We start from the raw sequence: 19,139 nt of genomic DNA on the forward strand, positions 1-19,139 counted from the left end.
AGCTTAGCTGAGCAGGGGGAGAGAGAGAATTAAGGTGCCATGTGTTGGGCTAGCCAATTAAACCAGCAAGCCATAAATAAAAGATGTAAGACTTAAATCACTTATTACAATGATAATCTCAGATATATCTCATGAAAGTTAACAATTATTTTGATATTCATTTCCAGTATGTTTCCCAAATGGCTTGGATGCACAAATGCAGTTTGACAGTGTTGAATGAATTCATCCTAATAGGATCACGGACCTCCCTGAGCTGCAGGCTCCATTGTTTGGACTCTTCCTCATTGTATACATGGTCTCAGTGGTGGGTAATCTGGGCCTGATCATCCTCACCAAGATAGACTTCAAGGCTACAAACACCCATGTATTTTTTCCTCAGACACCTGGCTTTCACTGATCTTGGTTATTCAACAGCTGTGGGGCCCAAAATGCTAGTCGACTTGGCTGTAGATGAGCATGCAATCTCTCATAACTGGTGTGCCCAGCTGACTGTCTTTGGTGTGTTTATCATCAGTGAACGTTTCATTCTGTCTGCAATGGCCTATGACCACTATGTGGCCATCTGTAACCCCCTGCTCTACACAGTCATCATGTCCCAAAGATTATGTCAGGCACTTGTAGCAATCTTCTATTTCTACGGTGTCTTTTTGTCTTTGCTGACCATCATAAAAATTTTTACTTCATTGTTTTGTGGCTATAATGTCATTAGGCAGTTCTACTGCGACTCTCAGCCACTGATATCTTTGCTCTGCACAGAGACATGAAGATTAAGTCGATAATTCTGATCCTTTCAGCTTTTAATTTGATTTCATCCCTCCTGGTAGTCCTTGTGCCCTATAGTTTGATCCTGGTCACCATCCTCAAGACAAACTCTGCAGAAGGCAGGCACAAATCTTTCTTCACCTGTGGGTCTCACCTGACAGTGATAGTCATATTCTACAGTACTCTATTCTTTATGTATGTGAAGTCCAAATCCAGTGATTCATTTGATGCAGATAAAATGGCCTCTTTATTTTATACTTTAGTAATACCCATGCTAAATCCTATGATCTACAGTTTGAGGAACAAAGAGGTGAAAACTGCCTGACTTAGAACCTGGAGAATGTGTGCAATTATTCTACTTAAAATTCACTGTAGGATATGCTAACAGTAAATTATATATTCATCTATGTATACTATAACCGGCATTGTTTTAGCTCCGTAATGTTACCTCTATGGGATAAACAAAAATCAATGTATGATAAGCATATAAATAAAGAAAATGATTTATTATTTTCAAAACAAAGTATATCACAGGTGACTAATTCCTGCTCATACTTCAGATATCTACCCATATCTAGTTTCCAGTCCAAATGACGTGTCATTCCTACATGTTCTCACACGTAGCCTGTTTACTATATAAAGAATAGATGTATGAAATTATCATATATTATTGACTACAATGAAGAAAGTAACAAAAAAAAGTCACAACATGGATTTGTGACAAATAAAGTGACCTAAAATGCAACAAAACAATTTACAGCAAAATAACACAGTAAAATATGCACAGAAAATATTACATTTTTGCAGACCACATTGATCATGCTGGGTATATATCAAGCATAGTAGAATATGTGTCAAGTTAGACAAGAAGAGTTGGAGTGAATATTGGACATAATGGAAGAATAAGAAATAATGAAATATAACACAGGCAAATGTAATGAAAGAGAAGACCTAAAGAGATCATGACAATACAATATAAAATGAGAATGGGAAGTGTAAGTAACTAATTTATCTCTCTATCTTCAAAAAGAAAAAAAAGAAATTAATGAAAAAATAATTGAAGGAAATCACACTTCATACACATAATGCATTATTACTTTGAGTTCATTCAATCATTTAAATAATGTGATAGGACATTGTTTAAAATGTCTCAATTATCACCCATTTGTGGAGACCATTGTAGATGGGAGGAATATTGACAAGGTTGTTGTATAGATAAAATAAAGAAATCCATTTGCCTGTGGGATTGTATTAGTAAAGATACTCAGAGAAACAGATTCAAAAGAAGATTCATACATATATATATGTATACATAGAGAGAGATCAGGGGACCTCAGCATTTACTTTTTAGGACATTCAGCTAATTAGATGAAGCACACCTCTATTCAGGAGGATAACTGGCTATACTAAAATTCTATTGATTTAAATGTTAACAAAATCTTTAAAAAAAATCTTCACAATGACGTCTAGACTGATGTTTGACCAAATGACTGGGCACCACAGCCTGGCCAAAGGGATGCAGAAATTAACTATCAAAGCAGAAAAAATAGAAAGTTAATAAAGAGTAAAAAGTAGGAATGCAATCTAAATCACCTACTGGTAAAAACAAATTGTTCTGTACTATTAATAAATCCACCCTTTCCTTTGTAATCTATTATGATTTCAGTACTTCAGGGACAATCAAGAAAGTGCTTGGCATTCCCTGAGGGAGGGTCTCATGGGGTGAAAAAGAACCCATAAATTGATCTCACTATGTGTGTCATGAAACACGTGGGGAAGCCAGGGCAGAGGTCTCATCACAGGTAAACAGGTAGTACATTCCATGTTGGTGCCATATTTTACCAATATCCAGACAGCTTGGTGACTTGCAGTAGAGTGCCTATTCTATGACAAAGCACAGTAAAACATAAGGAGTCTGATTCACTTCCGTGTACACCCTGCCGTTGATAATGCATGGAGCAGAACAGGACGGCTTCCCTTTTCCTTCAGATTGATGTACAAATATTTTCACAAAGGCTAATGAGCATCTTTGAAATGTCAGTGCCATATTGTTTATGTAATATTTAAGTTTTATATACATACTTAGTCATATGAAGAAGAAAGTTCAAAACTGAGGGACAAGAAAGCCTAACTAAAGAGTCAGGAATAAAAAATTAAAATCATGGCAGAATTAAGAAGCCACAGGTGGTCAGTTTCTAGTTTGATGTCCTGTCAAATCCTTAGTCAATTAGTGACTCTAGGCACTTCTTATTCCTTTCTCAAAAATATTGTATATTTAATGAATATTGAAATCAATGTATAAATGTGAATTTTTCTGATCTCTTGTTTAGCACAAAGGGAGTTTCCACCTTGCACTGAGATGTGAAAAGCAACTTTTGGAAGCTAGGAGATTTTGAGTGCCCAGGGTTACAGTGATGGTATAATGTTCAGTTTCCAGTGCAATCAGACAGAAAGCACATAAAATTTTCTCAAAGAATATAGCTTTAAAAATAATAATCAGGTAATCAACACAGATAGTAAACTATGAAAAGTTAATTTGATACCTTCCATACAACTCTGTTGCTGGTAAGGAAAAGTTCTTCAACCCTCCCTTATCTTACAGAAAACTCAACACTTATCAATGTGCTTTGTTTCTGTAGCCTTTCATCATAACATGGATATACCACAAATAGTGAATTATATTCAACAATGCAAATGTACAGCTCAGTAACATACACACATAGTAAAACATATGCATGGAAAACATTCCATCGTTGCAGAATGTATGACTTATATGAAGCACGTTGGAGTATATGTCAAGGTAGACAAGAGAAATTTGATAGGGTATTGGGCATGATGGGAAAACAAGGAATATTGGAATGTAATGAATACAGACATAATGAAAAAGTCCTAAACAGACAGATGATGATGATTCAGTATGGACTGAAAATGAGAAACAGAAGTAACTAATTCCTCTCCCTAGAGTTAAAAAAGAAACATCTTACATCTACACAACTTATTATTATTTTTAGCTCATTTACATTTTTTAACTCATGCAGTAGGACAGTGATTAAGCACATTTCACATCACCTAATTCAGAGGACCGTTGCAGTCACAGGGGAATGCTGACAGGCCTGTGATGGATAGAATCTAATATTCCAGATGCCTGTATGGCTGTATTAAAGTACACCAGAGAAATAGAATATATATGGGGGCAGAGAGAGAGAGATTTTAAGATTATACGATGTGGTTGTGGGGCCTGGCAGATAGCAAGAGTGGATGCTGAGCAAAAGTGTGGGAAACTGAGGCAGAATGTCTTTCTGGCAATCTGGAAGCAGAATTCCTTTTTCTTTAGGGGTTCTAAGTCTTTACTCTTGATAGAAAAGGACCCATCCACATTCTGGAGGGAAGTTGGCTGTACTCAAAATCTACTGCTTTAAAAGTTAATCACATCTGAAAAATATCCCCATAGCTACATCTAGACTGATGTTTGGCCAAACAACTGGGCAGCGTAGTCTAACTACATGGACAGAAAATAAATAAACATCAGAGTCAGGAAGAAAAGAAAATCAATCAGGAGTAAAAGGTAGAAATGTAACACACGTACAATAATATACCTAACTCACTGGTGTGTAAAACTGTTCTGGACTACTGATAAACACACTCTCCTTTGCCCTCTGTTGTGATTTCAGTGCTTCAGGGACAATCAAGAAATTGCTTGGGATCTCCTCAGGGAGAGTCTCAGAGGGTGAAAAGAATGAATAAATTTATCTCATTATGCACCTTATGAAGCACATGGGGAAGCCACGTCAGAGGTTCCATTACAGGTAAACAGTATATTTCATATGGCATCATATTGTACCTGTATTTTAATAGTTTGGGTGACATTTGCAAGATAACACTTTTATTCACTGACAGAGCACAGCAAAATATGAGGACTTCTATTTCCATGTACATCCTACTATTAATAATGCCTGAGCAGAACAGGACTTCCCCCCTTTCCTTCAGATTAATGTTCAAATATTTTCACAAATGCTAATGAGCATCTTTGAAATGTCAGTGTCATGTTGTTAATTTAATATTTATAGTCTATATAAATAATCATCTGAATAAGAAAGGACAAAACTGTGGGTCAAGAAAGGCTAACTAAAGAGCCAGGAATAAATAACAAAAATTATGGCAGAAATATGAAGCTGCAGGTGTTCAGTTTCCTGTTTGATGTCTTTCTAAATCTTTAGTTAGTTGGTAACTGTGGCTCTTCTTATTTTTGTCTCAAAATATTTTAATAATTAATATGAAATTAAAACAATCTATAAATGTGATATTTTTCCTGAAATTTTGACGAACAAAATGAGTACTTCCATCTTACAATGATATGAAAAATAACTTTTGGTGTTCAGAAAACTTTTAAGTATCCAGTTTTAAGGTGATGATCCAATATACAGCATGTACGGTTTCCAGTGGAATTTGAAGGAAACACATTCAATTTTCTCAAAAGATACATAGCCTTAAAAAGAATAATCAGATAATCAACACAGGTCATAAAGTATGAAAATGCAATTTGATGCTGTCCATAGATGTCTAAAAATGGTGCGAGTAATGGTAACATTCCTTATTTTACTGGAAAATCAGCATTTAATATAATTTTTCTTTAGTTTTCCATCATTGTACTCAAACAAGATTTATATTGCTTCTTATTTCTTTGATTTAAATATTTTTAAGAGAAGTTCAGTATTTCTGACATGGAGAGGTAAGCACATGGGGATAGAATATCAGACACTCACAACCTTATAAGCCATGTTTTATTTGAGAAAAATGTGGGTTTTCTGTAAATGTATAGGTATAGATATATAACTGAATGCTGTTAATGCTGTGTTTTTCTATTGTCTTTCTTATAGCTCACTAAAAGACACCGGACACATATTTTCCTTGTACCCAGAATCAATTCCCTTTTTCTTTTTCCTTCTTCAGTTTTTTCCTTCTTTCTTTTTCTTTTTCTTTCCTTTCTCTTTCTTTTGAAACGCTGATAGTCAATTTTTTAAACCACTAATCATTTTACTCTACCCTGCCATCCTCCTTCTATTCTTGTATTTTTTTAATTAGCAGCTTATTAGGGATATTCATATACTTTTTTACCATTATTTTAAAAAAATTAGTCTATATCTGTATTTATATCTATCTGTATCTGTCTATGTAAGTGTTTGTAAATCTTGGCCTTACTGACATTTTGGTTTTGATAAAACTTTGTTGTCGTGTGTGGGGGTCTAGTCCTAATGTAGCAAGACAAATGGCAGCATCACTAGATTCCAACCATCAGATGCCAGTAGCTCCCCCTTTAACTCACTCTACTTGTGGCAACCAAAATGCCTCAAGAGATTACCAGATGTTCTTTGGGCTACAAATCATCCCCAATTGTAAAAACACTGATCTATTTCTGTCTCCAACCCTATCTCTATTATCAATGGCAATCTATCTATCTATCTATCTATCTATCTATCTATCTATCTATCTATCTATCTATCTATACATCATCATTGTTATATATGTTTATTGTGGCAGGCCAGTTTATTTTAAAATTCCAGAATTGGAAATTTGGATTTATCGTATTTGTTCTAGCTCTGCATCCTAAAACACTACCAGCTGATACCACATGACAGCTATTGACTGTGCTGATGTCTTTATCCAGAGTAGGCTTTCTGATAAAACTGGATGGAAAAACACAATGGAACAGTGCTGAGTGAATTCATTCTCATGGGCATCACAGACCGCCCTGAGCTGCAGGCTCCGTTATTTGGGCTCTTCCTTGTCATCTACATGATCTCAGTGGTGGGCAACTTGGGCATGGTCATCCTCACTACAGTGGACTCCAGGCTACAGACACCCATGTACTTCTTCCTCAAACATCTGTCTCTCACTGATCTGGGCTATTCAACAACTGTGGGACCCAAAATGTTAGTAAGTTTTGCTGTGGATGAAAATACAATCTCCTATTATTTTTGTGCCACACAAGGAGCTTTCTACATTATGTTCATCATTAGTGAATTTTTCATTCTGTCAGCAATGTCCTATGACCGTTATGTGGCCATCTGTAACCCTCTGCTCTACACAGTCATCATGTCACAAAGGGCGTGTCAGGTGCTGGTGGCAGTCCCCTATCTCTATAGCACATTTGTGTCTCTTCTAGTCACCATAAAGGTATTTAATTTATCCTTCTGTGGCTACAATGTTGTCAGTCATTTCTACTGTGACTGTCTTGCCTTGTTATCTTTGCTCTGCTCAGATACGCAGGATATTGAATTGATTATTATGATTTTCTCAGTGTTTAATTTGATTTCATTGCTTCTGGTGGTTCTTGTGTCTTACCTGTGTATCCTTGTAGCCATTCTCAGGATGAACTCCACTGGGGGTCGGCACAAGGCTTGGTCTACCTGTGGATCCCACCTGACAGTGGCGACAGTCTTCTGTGGGACTTTACTCTTTATGTATTTGCAGCCCAAGTCCAGACATTCCTTTGACACTGACAAAGTGACTTCTATATTCTATACTCTCAGTATCCCCATGTTGAATCCCTTGTTCTATAGCTTGAGGAACAAAGATGTAAAATATACTGTCCATAAGATATGGAAAAAAATATGCAATATCTTTTCTTAAATTCATTTTAATGTTCCTCTGAATTAGGCTATGAACATTATGAAGCATTGTTTTGTGCCCTCTCAGAGGGGAAAGCAAGGATAAATGAGATCAACATATATTTAGAGATTGTCTTCTATGCAACAGCCGTACTTCTAAGTGCTCTAAATACATTAGTTAATTAGCAATAAATATCTTTTCCTTCTTTGATGGAAGAAATGTATCATAAACATAATAATTAGGTAACTTATTGCTACAGTATAATGGGTTAGGGAGTCCCATTATATGGGTTAGACTATAGCCACAGGCAAAGAGTGTGGGTATGATTCACAGGAGGGAAAAACATTAGCTGGTACACACAGGGAGTTAAAGTGACTTGTGTTATTCTCAAGTATTAGAATAAAAGTTCCAGTGCCTGCATATTAGTGTGTATGTATGTTTGCTTTCCTGTAAGCACACACTTTCTGCTTAGCCTTCATTCGTTTCTATAGGATGGGTTAAAACACACTTGATGTTAGTTTCAAGGAGGCTCAGTGTATTGTGTTAATTTGAAGTCATCTGAATTTGCTCAAATGTCTCCTTCCCACAAGGGGATCTTTGTGTTCTGCTCTTGTCTCATCAGTACCATTACTTTCACATATGAGCCTTAAATAGTCGATTTACTCAACATACTTGGCATTTTGGCAACCCAGATCAACACAGCAGCTAAGTTTGTCTAAATCAGTCCATTTGTCTATAAAAAATGGATATACCAATTGAGTTCTGTTTCTTGTGGTTTGCCATAGAAGCTTCCTGGGTTTTTACTTTTTGTTTTTCTTATCAACTGATCTTGATTCCTAACCACTTGCTTTTGTTTAATGGATTGTTACCTTTTTTTTAAGCTTTCTGAAAAATAAGAATAATTCTTGTTATGTTCCAGTTGTTTTTCTCTTCTTGTGTATGAGGTCTCCTCTTGGATAAATTGGGGTGTTGCCTCTCTTTAATTTGGCTGCCTTTCCACAAATGTGGTTTGAATGAGGGTCACTATGTTTTGATTAAGATTCTTTATTTGACTACATCAGTTTGATGACCCTACTTGGAAGAAGCAAAATGAGATGATTTCATGATTTGGATGATACTATATTTCTAGTGAATGTGTAGTGTAATATGCAGTCATTTATAAAGTTGTCATGTCTTTTGGACATGCTTCCTACATGACCCTTATTACATTCTCTTATTTTTTGTTCATTTTATTACTTTTTAACATTCAGTAGACTTATTTACATCATAGAGATAATGAACTGTTTTCTGAGTTCATCATCATGGAATAAAATTATCAGTGAAGCCAATCAAATTTGAATAAAAACAATTCACAAGGTTATATAGTGAGTGAGGTAAATATTATTGACATCTTTACAGTTTATTTCTAATTATTAAGAAATATATATATATATACCTAAGTATGAGCTATGCATACATAAACAGTTAAAAAATTTCTTTCCTAGATTATTTATCTTGTACACAAATACAGTACAATGTTAAAATATATGGATTTGAAAATACAAACTTGAATAAACACAGCCCAATATCTCACTTCTAAAATTAATAATGAGGTATCTTTGATTATCCCTGATTATAAAACAAAAAGAAAAAAAGTATTAAGATTTACATATTTTGAAACTATATTTCATTCATTCAAAAATGAGTCTTTATTTCATTACCAAGTAGATACACAATTTATATCAGAAAATATTATATTTTCTATAGAATATTAAATGTAAAAATCAGGAACTGGTGCATAACATAAAAAGTCACTCAGCCTCATTATTCACTAAATAATCTTCATTTAAATTTCAATGAGATAACACTATATTCAACTAGAATATCTAGTTGTCTGTGTGTGGAGAAACTACAAATTTCATACATTATTGATAGAAAGCAAAATGGTATATAAATATTTTAAACCATTTGATTTAAGATTCACTACCTTAAAAATTAAACATGACTCTAACATAATATTTAGCTATTCGACTGGCCCGTATTTACCCACAAGATATGAAAGCACATTTTATTACAAACACATGTATGCAAATGTCTGTATAAGCTTTCTTTATAGCAGTCAGACACTGGAAACAATCTAAAAATTGATCCACTTGAGAGTGGGATATCCAAGCAAGTGAATACCACATAGCTATAAAAAGTAGTAAATTATTGATACACTGAAAACATGGATGGCTCTCAAAATTATTATGCAAAGGAAAGGATGCTGACTTAAAATAGTAAATAATCTAAAATTAAATTACAAAAAAATCTAAAATGCACACATCTGTAGTTGTACAAAGCAGATCAAATAAGAAATCGCAGAATGTACAAAAAAAAAAAGGCATAAAAGGCATACATCTTGGAAAAGAAGAAGTAAGATGATCTGTAACTGCAAACAACATGCTGTTGAATAGAAAATCTCAAGGAATTCTCCCCACAAAGTGAGTTCAGCAAGATGTTAATTCACATATGTATACAAATAACATGCAGAAATCAAAATAAATATATATATACTTGCATATACATGTACCACTTACAATCACACAAGTATAATGAAATAGTAAGAAACTCAGAAAATGTGCAGGATATGTATGCAGAAAAGTATGCTGATTAAATAAATCAAAGATCTGAATGTACTGTAAGATATACTGAGTTTGTAGATTAGTAGAACATTTCCAGGAGGGGAAGAAAAATTGGAGTAGGAATTGCACAGAATGGAATAAATGAAATGCTGCAACGTGCAATTAAGGAAAAAACATATCAAAAGAGAATTTGTAACTAGTCAAAGACGGCAACACACTATGAAGTGAGGAAAAATGAGTAACGAATGCCTGCTTCAGAGGGAAGGAAAACAACAAAAACAACTAAAATCAAGAAGATAACAGGTCACATTTCCCTAATGCATCATTTTTACTCTATTTAAATTTTTCAAAGAATGTAATAGGACGGAGTTTGACACTTCTCCACCGTGTTACCCACTTGAGGAGACCTCTGTGGGTTCGGGTGCTCTTGATAATCTGGTCCTAAACATCTAACCATTTACTCAAGAGTCCTGTGTGGCACAAATGGAAAGTTAACTAAGAGTGAAAAATAGGAATTAAACAAATAATAAACTTACTCACTGGTGAATACAAATTGTTCTTGACAATTTTTGAACCACTGCCAGGCATTTTGCTGTGCTGTCCTATGCTTTAGGGATAATCAACAAATTGCTTGGCATCTCCTCAGGGAGAGTCTCAAAAGGTGAACAAAATATATAAATTGTTCTCAATATGTCATGTTAAGAAACACATATGGGAGTCAAGACAGAGGCTTTATTAAAGGTAAAAATGATAGCATATTTCATATGGGACCGTATGCTACCGATATCCGCACTGTCTCAGTGACGTTTTGCAAAGTTCCACTCTAATTCCACGGCAAAGCCAAAGCGAAATGTGACCATTTCTGATTCAGTCCTGTTTTCTTTCTAACAACAATAATGCTCTCGAACAAGAATAGGAACTCTTTCTTTTTTTCTTCTTAATTGTTGAATACTGTCATATGGGTAGAGAGGCTTAATGCTCATATGCCTCTTTGAATCACTATCCTATTGTTTGTAAAATATTTCTTTTAAGTGATAGGGGAAGGGTACAGCTCAGTGGTAGAGTGCATGCACAAGGTCCCGGGTTCAATCCCCAGCACCTCCATCAAAAAAGAGAGGCATGAAATTTTTATAATTGCCAAAATTAAGAAACCGCAGGTATTCAGTCTCTCATTCTGATGTCCTTCCAAATACTTTTTTAGTGATGCTGGACTGTTTTTGTGATCCTTGCAAAGGTAACTTCACTTTTAATGGTCATTTAAATAACCATAGAAAGATAATTCTCACTTGATAACTTGATGTGGAAAAAAGAGGTTGCCCCCTCACACTGAGATGGGAAAAGCTTTTTTGGGACACTAGGAGCCTTTTAAGTACCCAGTTTTATGATAATGGTGCAATGTTCAGCATATGCTCCATTTTCTAGTGAGATCTGACAGAAACCAGATATAATTCTCTCAAAGAGTATAGCTTCAAAAAAATAAAAACTGAAAATTCAACAGATATACTAAACTGTGAAAGAACAATTTGGTTCTTTCCATCAAACTCCAAAGCCGGTGTGGGAAAATGATCTTATCTTCCCTTACCTTATGGGAAAATTGGTACTTACCACGTGCTGTTTGCTTTTTTTAGCCTTCCATGATAGTAAAGAGAAACAATATGAAGGAAGCCAAAAAGAAAAAAAAAAGCAAAAACCAAGATTTATCCTCCTCTTTATTGAGTTTAATATTTCTCTAATAATACAGTCTACTGATGCACATTTCCAGGTTTCTAATATAAAAAAGGTGTGTGTTTCAAGGCAGTGTAGAATAGCAGGAGGTCACAAATTTAGAAGCAACATTTTCAGTAATTTAGCGTAAATTGCATGTAATTACCTTTATATTTAATGTGAAATTCTATGATTTTGTCTGCATAGAGTGCACTCAGAGACTCTTTTTATTTTATTTAAAAAGAATAATTTCTATTCCTTAAAAAAAAGAGAGAAAATAAAAAACAAACAATAACAACAAAAACCCAGGAGCACTGATGGCCGAAAGTTTTAAACCAAAAATAATTATCTTACTTTAACATGTGATTCACCTCCTACTCTGCTATATAATTTTTTATCTGTGGGTTTTAAGGGTATTTTAGATACATTTCATGCCATTATATACATGGTTATCTGTCTTATGTGCTTTATCATAGTTTGAAAGAGTCCCTGTGGGCTTAATGTGCAGAAGGATTTCAAATCACATATAGGAATCTATGTATGTCTCATCTTTGGTGCATTTTATCTTGTCTCTATGGTATCATGCATCATCATGATTTTAAACATTTTTTTTCTTTAAAGTATTGTATCCTATAATCCAAAGGGAATTTTTACAGAAGTTTACTATGTAAAACCACTGCTAGTGACCTCTTTTCCTCCCAGTTGGCCCAATTTCTTCAGAGTTCCCTAGTTTCTTGCATGACATAGTGCTTCTGATTTGTTACATACAAGGTAGTATATTTCAATCTTAATGAAAATGCTGCAAGGGGAAAAATATTTTAAGCAAATTTATATCAAAAGAACTTGCATTAAAATGCTGGTAAAATGGATTAAAATTAGAAGATAAGCGATCCCAACTCAATTGTTCAAGTTTAGTCGTGAAATAGGGGTAGGGTAGGGACTGGGGTAAGTTGCATGTGTTACAGCCTACCAATTCCACACTACCCATCACTATAGCCCTGCCAAAGACCTTGCAGTCCAGAGAATTGAATTTAGATATAAAACCTTTTCCAGGAGAGTTACTATCACTACTAAAAAAGAAAAAAAAAACAAAAAACTATGTACTTGATATTTGAGAAATATTTTCAGGTAACAGAGACTCATTGAACCATGGAATCTTTATCATTCCCAACAACCCTGCAAAATACTTTGCTTTATATAGGAGAATAAACAGTTTTAGATAATTTACATTATTTGCCCCAATTAACCCTTTGTCTACACCACACATAAAGGTACTGCAGAAATTGTATTTACACACACACATCTCCCAGTATGTTTCACCATATAAACAAAAATAATCCCCCCTGTGACCCATTACACTTTCCTTATTCATACACTTATCTGTAACTGCCAAGGGCGCTAACTCTTCAGCCAGTACCACCTGAAGGAATCAGATCTTTCATAGGACTATGTTTTGAGTAGTGGGTTAAATGAACTTTTGGAATTTGTGGTTTGAAATTTTTATTATATAATTGGCATATGTATTATGTTCTATTATTGATACATTTTATAAATGTCATTATGTGATTGTACCATATAAGTAGTAAAAGGAAAATTTTAAAGAATAGTTAAATAACTGCCCGTATATTTAATACCTGAAGCTTTAACATTGTTTTATTGTGTTTTCCTTTTTGCTTTGTTATCCATATTTATGTAACTCTCTCTGTCTAGATATCTATATGCATACCATCAGGGTTTCTCAACCTTGATACTATTGTGACCACTGGCTGAATATTGTTACAGTTTGGATAGTGGCTACTGTAAAATACTGAACAGCTTAACTGGACTCAAACCATTAGATATTATCTGAGGAGTAAAATCACTCCAGTAGAGAACCACTGATGTATTTCCATATTTTTTTCGATCTCTAGATTTTGATGTCCAGTAGATGAATTTATTTTCAAATATTCTAACCTGGAACGTTTAAATGTATCATATTCACACTAGCTTTGCATACTAACACGTCTCCGAGAAGATAATTCATAAAATCTATTGACTATGCTGATGTCTCTTTTCAGAATATGTTCTCTACTAAGTCTGGATGGAAAACTACAATCAAACAGTGCTGAGCGAATTCATTCTCATGGGAATCACAGACCGCTCTGAGCTGCAGGCTCGGTTATTTGGGCTCTTCCTCGTCATCTATGTGATCTCAGTGGTGGGCAGCTTGGGCGTGGTCATCCTCACTACAGTGGACTCCGGGCTACAGACACCCATGTACTTCCTTCTCAGACACCTGGCTTTTACTGATTTGGGTTATTCAACTACCATAGGACCCAAAATGTTGGTAAATTTTGTTGCAGATCAAAATAAAATCTATTATTTTTGTGCTACACAACTAGCTTTCTTTCTTGAGTTCATCATTAGTGAACTTTTCATTCTGTCAGCAATGTCCTATGACCGCTATGTTGCCATCTGTAACCTTCTGCTCTACACATTCATCATGTCACAAAGGGCGTGTCAGGTGCTGGTGGCAGTCCCCTATCTCTATTGCACATTTGTTTCTCTTCTAGTCACCACAAAGATATTTAATTTATCCTTCTCTGGCTACAATGTCATTAAGCATTTCTACTGTGACAGTCTTCCTTTGATATCTTTGCTCTGTTCAAACACTTGTGAAATTGAACTGATTATTCTGATCTTAGCAGGTTTTAACTTGATTTTCTCCCTTCTGATAGTTCTCATGTCTTACCTGCGCATTCTTGAATCCCTTCTCAAGAAGAACTCTGCTGAAGGTAGGCGGAAACCTTTCTCTACCTGTGGGTCCCACCTGACAGTGGTCACAGTGTTCTACAGGACTTTGACATTTATGTATGTGCAACCAGAGTCCAGTCATTCCTTTGACACTGACAAAGTGGCTTCCATATTTTACACCCTCGTCATCCCCATGTTAAATCCCTTGATCTATAGCCTGAAGAACAAAGATGTGAAATGTGCCCTACAAAGGATGTGGAAAAAACTATGCAATGTTTTCTCTTAAAGTTTACATACAATATGAGTCCTACAAACTGGTTATGGACCTTAAATTTTGCTCTGTTTGCCTCCAAAAGAAATAGTGAGCATAAATGAGTTCAACACATATTTATAGATTGTCTTACATATGCCAGGTATTTCTAATTATTGTAAATAAATTAATGAACAAAAGAGTAAAAATACTTGACTATCTTGAGTGGGAACTATCAATTACATACATAAGTAAAGTAAATGTTATAACACAGTAGGATGTGTTAGGTGGATATAGACCAGAAAAAAGCTGTCAATGATTCTGGTATTTTTCTCATCTATTAGAATAAAATTGTAGAGTGTGTGTCTGTACTTCTAAGTCCTTTCTTTTCCTTCAGTTTTAGCCTTCACACTCTTCCTTGTTATGTTTTATCTGTGTATTTGATGACTTGAAGTACTCTGTCATATTAGTTTAATCAAATATCCTTATTTTAAACATTGGGATTCCACTTTTTTACTCATCAATTCCTTCACTTCTGTATATGAGTCTAATAGGCTCACCAAACATCTGTAGGTTCTGTTTGGTGTATAATTTTTGTCTCAAACAGTCCATTTGGTTGATATCAGAAGATATTCCAATTAAGATAAATTTTGTGGTCCCTCATAAGCTCCCAGATTTGTAAATTTTATTCCCCCAAGTCGTTGTTCTTTTTTTATAATTGGCAGTTTGGTTTAGGAGACTGTAATATATTCCTGTCTTTTTGACAAAAAAAAAGTAATTATCCATGTTTAAAAGTTATATTCCAGTTGTTTCTGTATCCTTGTTAAAATAGAAATCCACAGCAAAGTGAAGACAAGACAAAATCTGAGTAGATCTATAATAAATTGAAGGAGGGCAAAAATTACTATTAAGTTCTCAGGACATGCATGCTGAAAAGGAAACAAGGGAGTTTCCATTTTAAGAAATACCCCTAATGATTTGTAGGAGGAATTCGGTAAGGCACAATACAAGAGAAAAATGTTCTTTCCCAAAAAAGAGAAGTCTGTGAGGGAAATAATCATTCTCCAACACCTTCTGCTTCTCAGACTTTGAAGAAGCTTTTTATGTAAGCTTCAGCCACTTGAGAAATTAATTTAAGGACAAAAGAATATATTGACTCTAATACTATTCACTACTTAAAGAATGAAAGCCATAAAGCATGACATGTGATCACTTTTTTTTTTAAAAAATTAAGCTCTGTTGAGCTAGAATTTGTTAAATGATCCATTACATGCATGGTGACAGTACTCCTAAATGATACAGTGGGGAAAGGCTGAGTGTCACGTGCAGGTGCAAAGTTTGGGTACTACGGTATTTTAGGGTGTAGCATTCATATAGACCAAGAAAAACACCTTCCCAAAGAGGTACCACATATTGAGTGTTGCCCTGACTCATGGAAACACCCAAAGGCTGCCCAGCACAGTGACTGGACAGATGAAAGGAACATACAACTCAGAAATATTTACCAACGTCATGGAAAGAAGCTTCACTGATAAACCTACACTATGTGTCATTGAAGGAGTGCCTGAAAATGGGAGAGAGAAACAATACTAATTGAGAAGCTTGAATATGAAAATTAGATGGTATTATCTTTAGAATAAGAAATTCATTAGGTATTTAATGACTCACAACAGCCATCATATTCTCAAGTGTCAAACTGCATCTGCGTATGGTTTCTTCATTGGAGAAAGGTGCCACTGGGAAAGAAGGAGAGTATGGGAAATAACAAATCAGTACCACAAATATCCCAGGGTCCCCTGGGAAAAAAGCAACCGCTGGAGAGCTGACCGTGATGCTATCAAGAAGCGAGCTCTCAAAGTCCTGGAACGGGAGGGGTTCTATTCTAATTTCTAGCATATGTGAGTGGAAATATGAGGGGCATGCCCTTCACAAGCGCACGTGGTGATTCTCCATTTCCTACTATTTCATATTTGAACAGAAGTTTACATTGTATTTACAGGCAATCTTACCTTCCTTAGCTTCTTGATGATAAGGATTAAAATATTTTGTATGAAATCCTGACAAACTTGTGTGTTTTGCATAGTAATGCATATCCAGTTATGGGAAGCCTTGACTTCTATCAGTTTGTGTTCACATAAAACAAAAAAAATAAATATTATCCACTATAGGAAGCCTTGAATCATACGCCATCGAACACGCACCACTAATAATCTCTGGTGTGACATAATGCCTTGGGGTGCATGATTAAAATTAAGTCACTCCTTTCTGCAAATACTCAGTGGCAACAACACTTTCAGTGGCTAGGCTGACTGGCCACAACAGTCTAAGAGAGGCTCGAGGCCCTTGAGGGCCAGACTTCTCATGCCAGCTCCATCCGAAGGGTTTTCCTTGAGGTTCACCATCATAGGAAGAGCATGTCTACCCAGAAAGAGGCAGAGACCAGAGAGAGATCTCTCATCCAGGAAACATGGCTGTGTTGCACAGTCTGCTTGTAAAGCTGATGAGGAAATGTGCAATTGTCCTGCAACTGTCACAAACCTGATGGAATAAAATGTGCACAGCAAGCCCTCAGGAGGGAAGGACTGGCTGACGTGTCATTTGCAGGGCAGTCTGACTTACAGGTCAGACTTAGGCTTTCACACTGGTGACTGGAAACCCAAGCTGGTGGGACCTGGCCTTCGCTGCTGGGTTGTAATGGTGTCCACAAACTAGACAGAGACTGAGGTCTATTGAAAGTTGTCTCCACTGACTCTCCTGGTCTAGAAATGTATGATCTTGGAAAAGAGGGTACTTTGGCTTGGAAAATCTGTTAAAGTGACATGGTAATATTAACTGACATGTGATTTGCTGAGTGTGCTGCAACCATATGGTACAGCAGAGGCTCCGTAACTTCCCTTGATAACCTGAATGAAAATAAAACTTATGAAAAAAGTGATCACAAGGAACACATTATGTGAGGTTGATCTAAAAGCCCCATAACATAAAAACAATTGGTGGTCGCATTGTTAGAGAAATTAGTACTTTAGCTTTGGATAAGTTACATATATAGTAGCTTTGTGTCCAGAAAAAAACTGTAGGAAGGTAAAAAAGAATTGAGAGATACAGGGCAGAGGGAAAGAAATGTTATAAAACATATGAGGGGCTGTAGTTATGGGTAATATGTTTTTGTTTACAAAATCCCAACTTGACATTGGATAATTTGGGCTCTATTAAATGGTCAGCATTCTAACTTGTACAGAAAACATTATAGAAATTGATGTAATAAACATTTCAAAAAATATCTAAGGAATATGTAGCAAATAACAAAAGTCAAAGTTAAAATAGTGGAAGAAATTCCTTAACAGTTAGTTTGTGTAATTATTTCTAGTCCACGGGACACCTAATGCTCTACTTGATAGAGCTCACTTCCAGAATTAACTCAAGGAATTTGTGGGGACTATATGGAAAAATAGATAAGTAAAAATATGCTTCCAAAAATGATGCATGGAAGTCCAGTTGACATGATTGTATGCTGCATGGACCATATGAGGAGGCTATGTTACTAACAAGGATGAAAAACTTGAGAGGTCCTATAGCCGGTGGCTTCCTTGAGCTGAGATTTTCCTGCATACAGCTTAGTTTCTGGTGCCCAAGTTTGTTTCAAACAGAAAAGTCCTGGGGCAATGGAGGCTGAAATCAGGGGTCATTGGATCTCTGCTGTGGGGTTATCCATGCTGTTCCGTCTGTCCTGTAAAGCCTCTTAAAATTAAATAATTTTTTTTATAGAGGTATAGTCAGTTTGCAATGTTCTGTCAATTTCTGGTGTGCAGCACAATTCTTCAGTCGTACATGAATATATGTATATTCATTTTCACATTATTTTTCATCATAAACTACCATAAGATTAAAATTAAATAAATTTGATACTGACATCTCTCCCCTGCAAATATCAAAAGTGTAATGGAAATATTATGAACAAACTTTTGTCCATGAATTTGAGACCATACAGGCAAATTCCTTGAAAGACTCAAAGTATAAAACACACTAAATTGTAACAGAGAGATTTTAGAGCTATATATATTTTTAAAAATTGAATTAATAGAAAAACCTCCTAAGAAAACCAGAGGCTAAATGATGGTATCATTGAAAAATTCTACTAATATTTAATGAAAAAAAAATCTCACACTTTCTTCTTCCAAGAAGTAGGAGAAAAGAGGTCACTTTCCAGCAAAATTTTTGACGTCAGTATAACTGAGACACCAAAACCAGATAAAGACAATACAAGAAAAGAATAACACAGCTTGCTAATCTGTAAACTCAAGATCATAGTCATAAAAAATCTTCAATAAAATATTAGTAAGTTTAATCCAATATATAGAATTAATAATAAATGATGACCAAAATAAGGTTTATTTTAGGAATGTAAGCTTAGTTCAACATTTAAATATCAATAATGTAGTTAATCATATCAACAGAATAAAGAAAAAAATATGGTTTCT

General features: G+C 35.2%; 2 protein-coding genes and 1 pseudogene across 2 annotated transcripts; all 3 read left to right on the forward strand.

Moving 5' to 3' along the window:
* The first annotated feature begins 188 nt into the window (after positions 1 to 188).
* LOC141576130 (olfactory receptor 8K3-like) lies at positions 189 to 1,087 on the forward strand (annotated as a pseudogene).
* A 5,363-nt stretch (positions 1,088 to 6,450) lies between these two features.
* LOC141576113 (olfactory receptor 8K3-like) lies at positions 6,451 to 7,392 on the forward strand. The gene has a single exon (XM_074358595.1). It carries the CDS (start codon positions 6,451 to 6,453, stop codon positions 7,390 to 7,392), a length of 942 nt encoding a protein of 313 aa, XP_074214696.1.
* A 6,366-nt stretch (positions 7,393 to 13,758) lies between these two features.
* Positions 13,759 to 14,697, forward strand: LOC141576114 (olfactory receptor 8K3-like). The gene has a single exon (XM_074358596.1). The coding sequence runs from the start codon at positions 13,759 to 13,761 to the stop codon at positions 14,695 to 14,697; it is 939 nt and encodes a 312-aa protein (XP_074214697.1).
* The last annotated feature ends 4,442 nt before the right edge of the window (positions 14,698 to 19,139 follow it).

This window comes from Camelus bactrianus, chromosome 36 (assembly GCF_048773025.1).
Source record: "Camelus bactrianus isolate YW-2024 breed Bactrian camel chromosome 36, ASM4877302v1, whole genome shotgun sequence".
NCBI classification, from domain to species: domain Eukaryota; kingdom Metazoa; phylum Chordata; class Mammalia; order Artiodactyla; family Camelidae; genus Camelus; species Camelus bactrianus.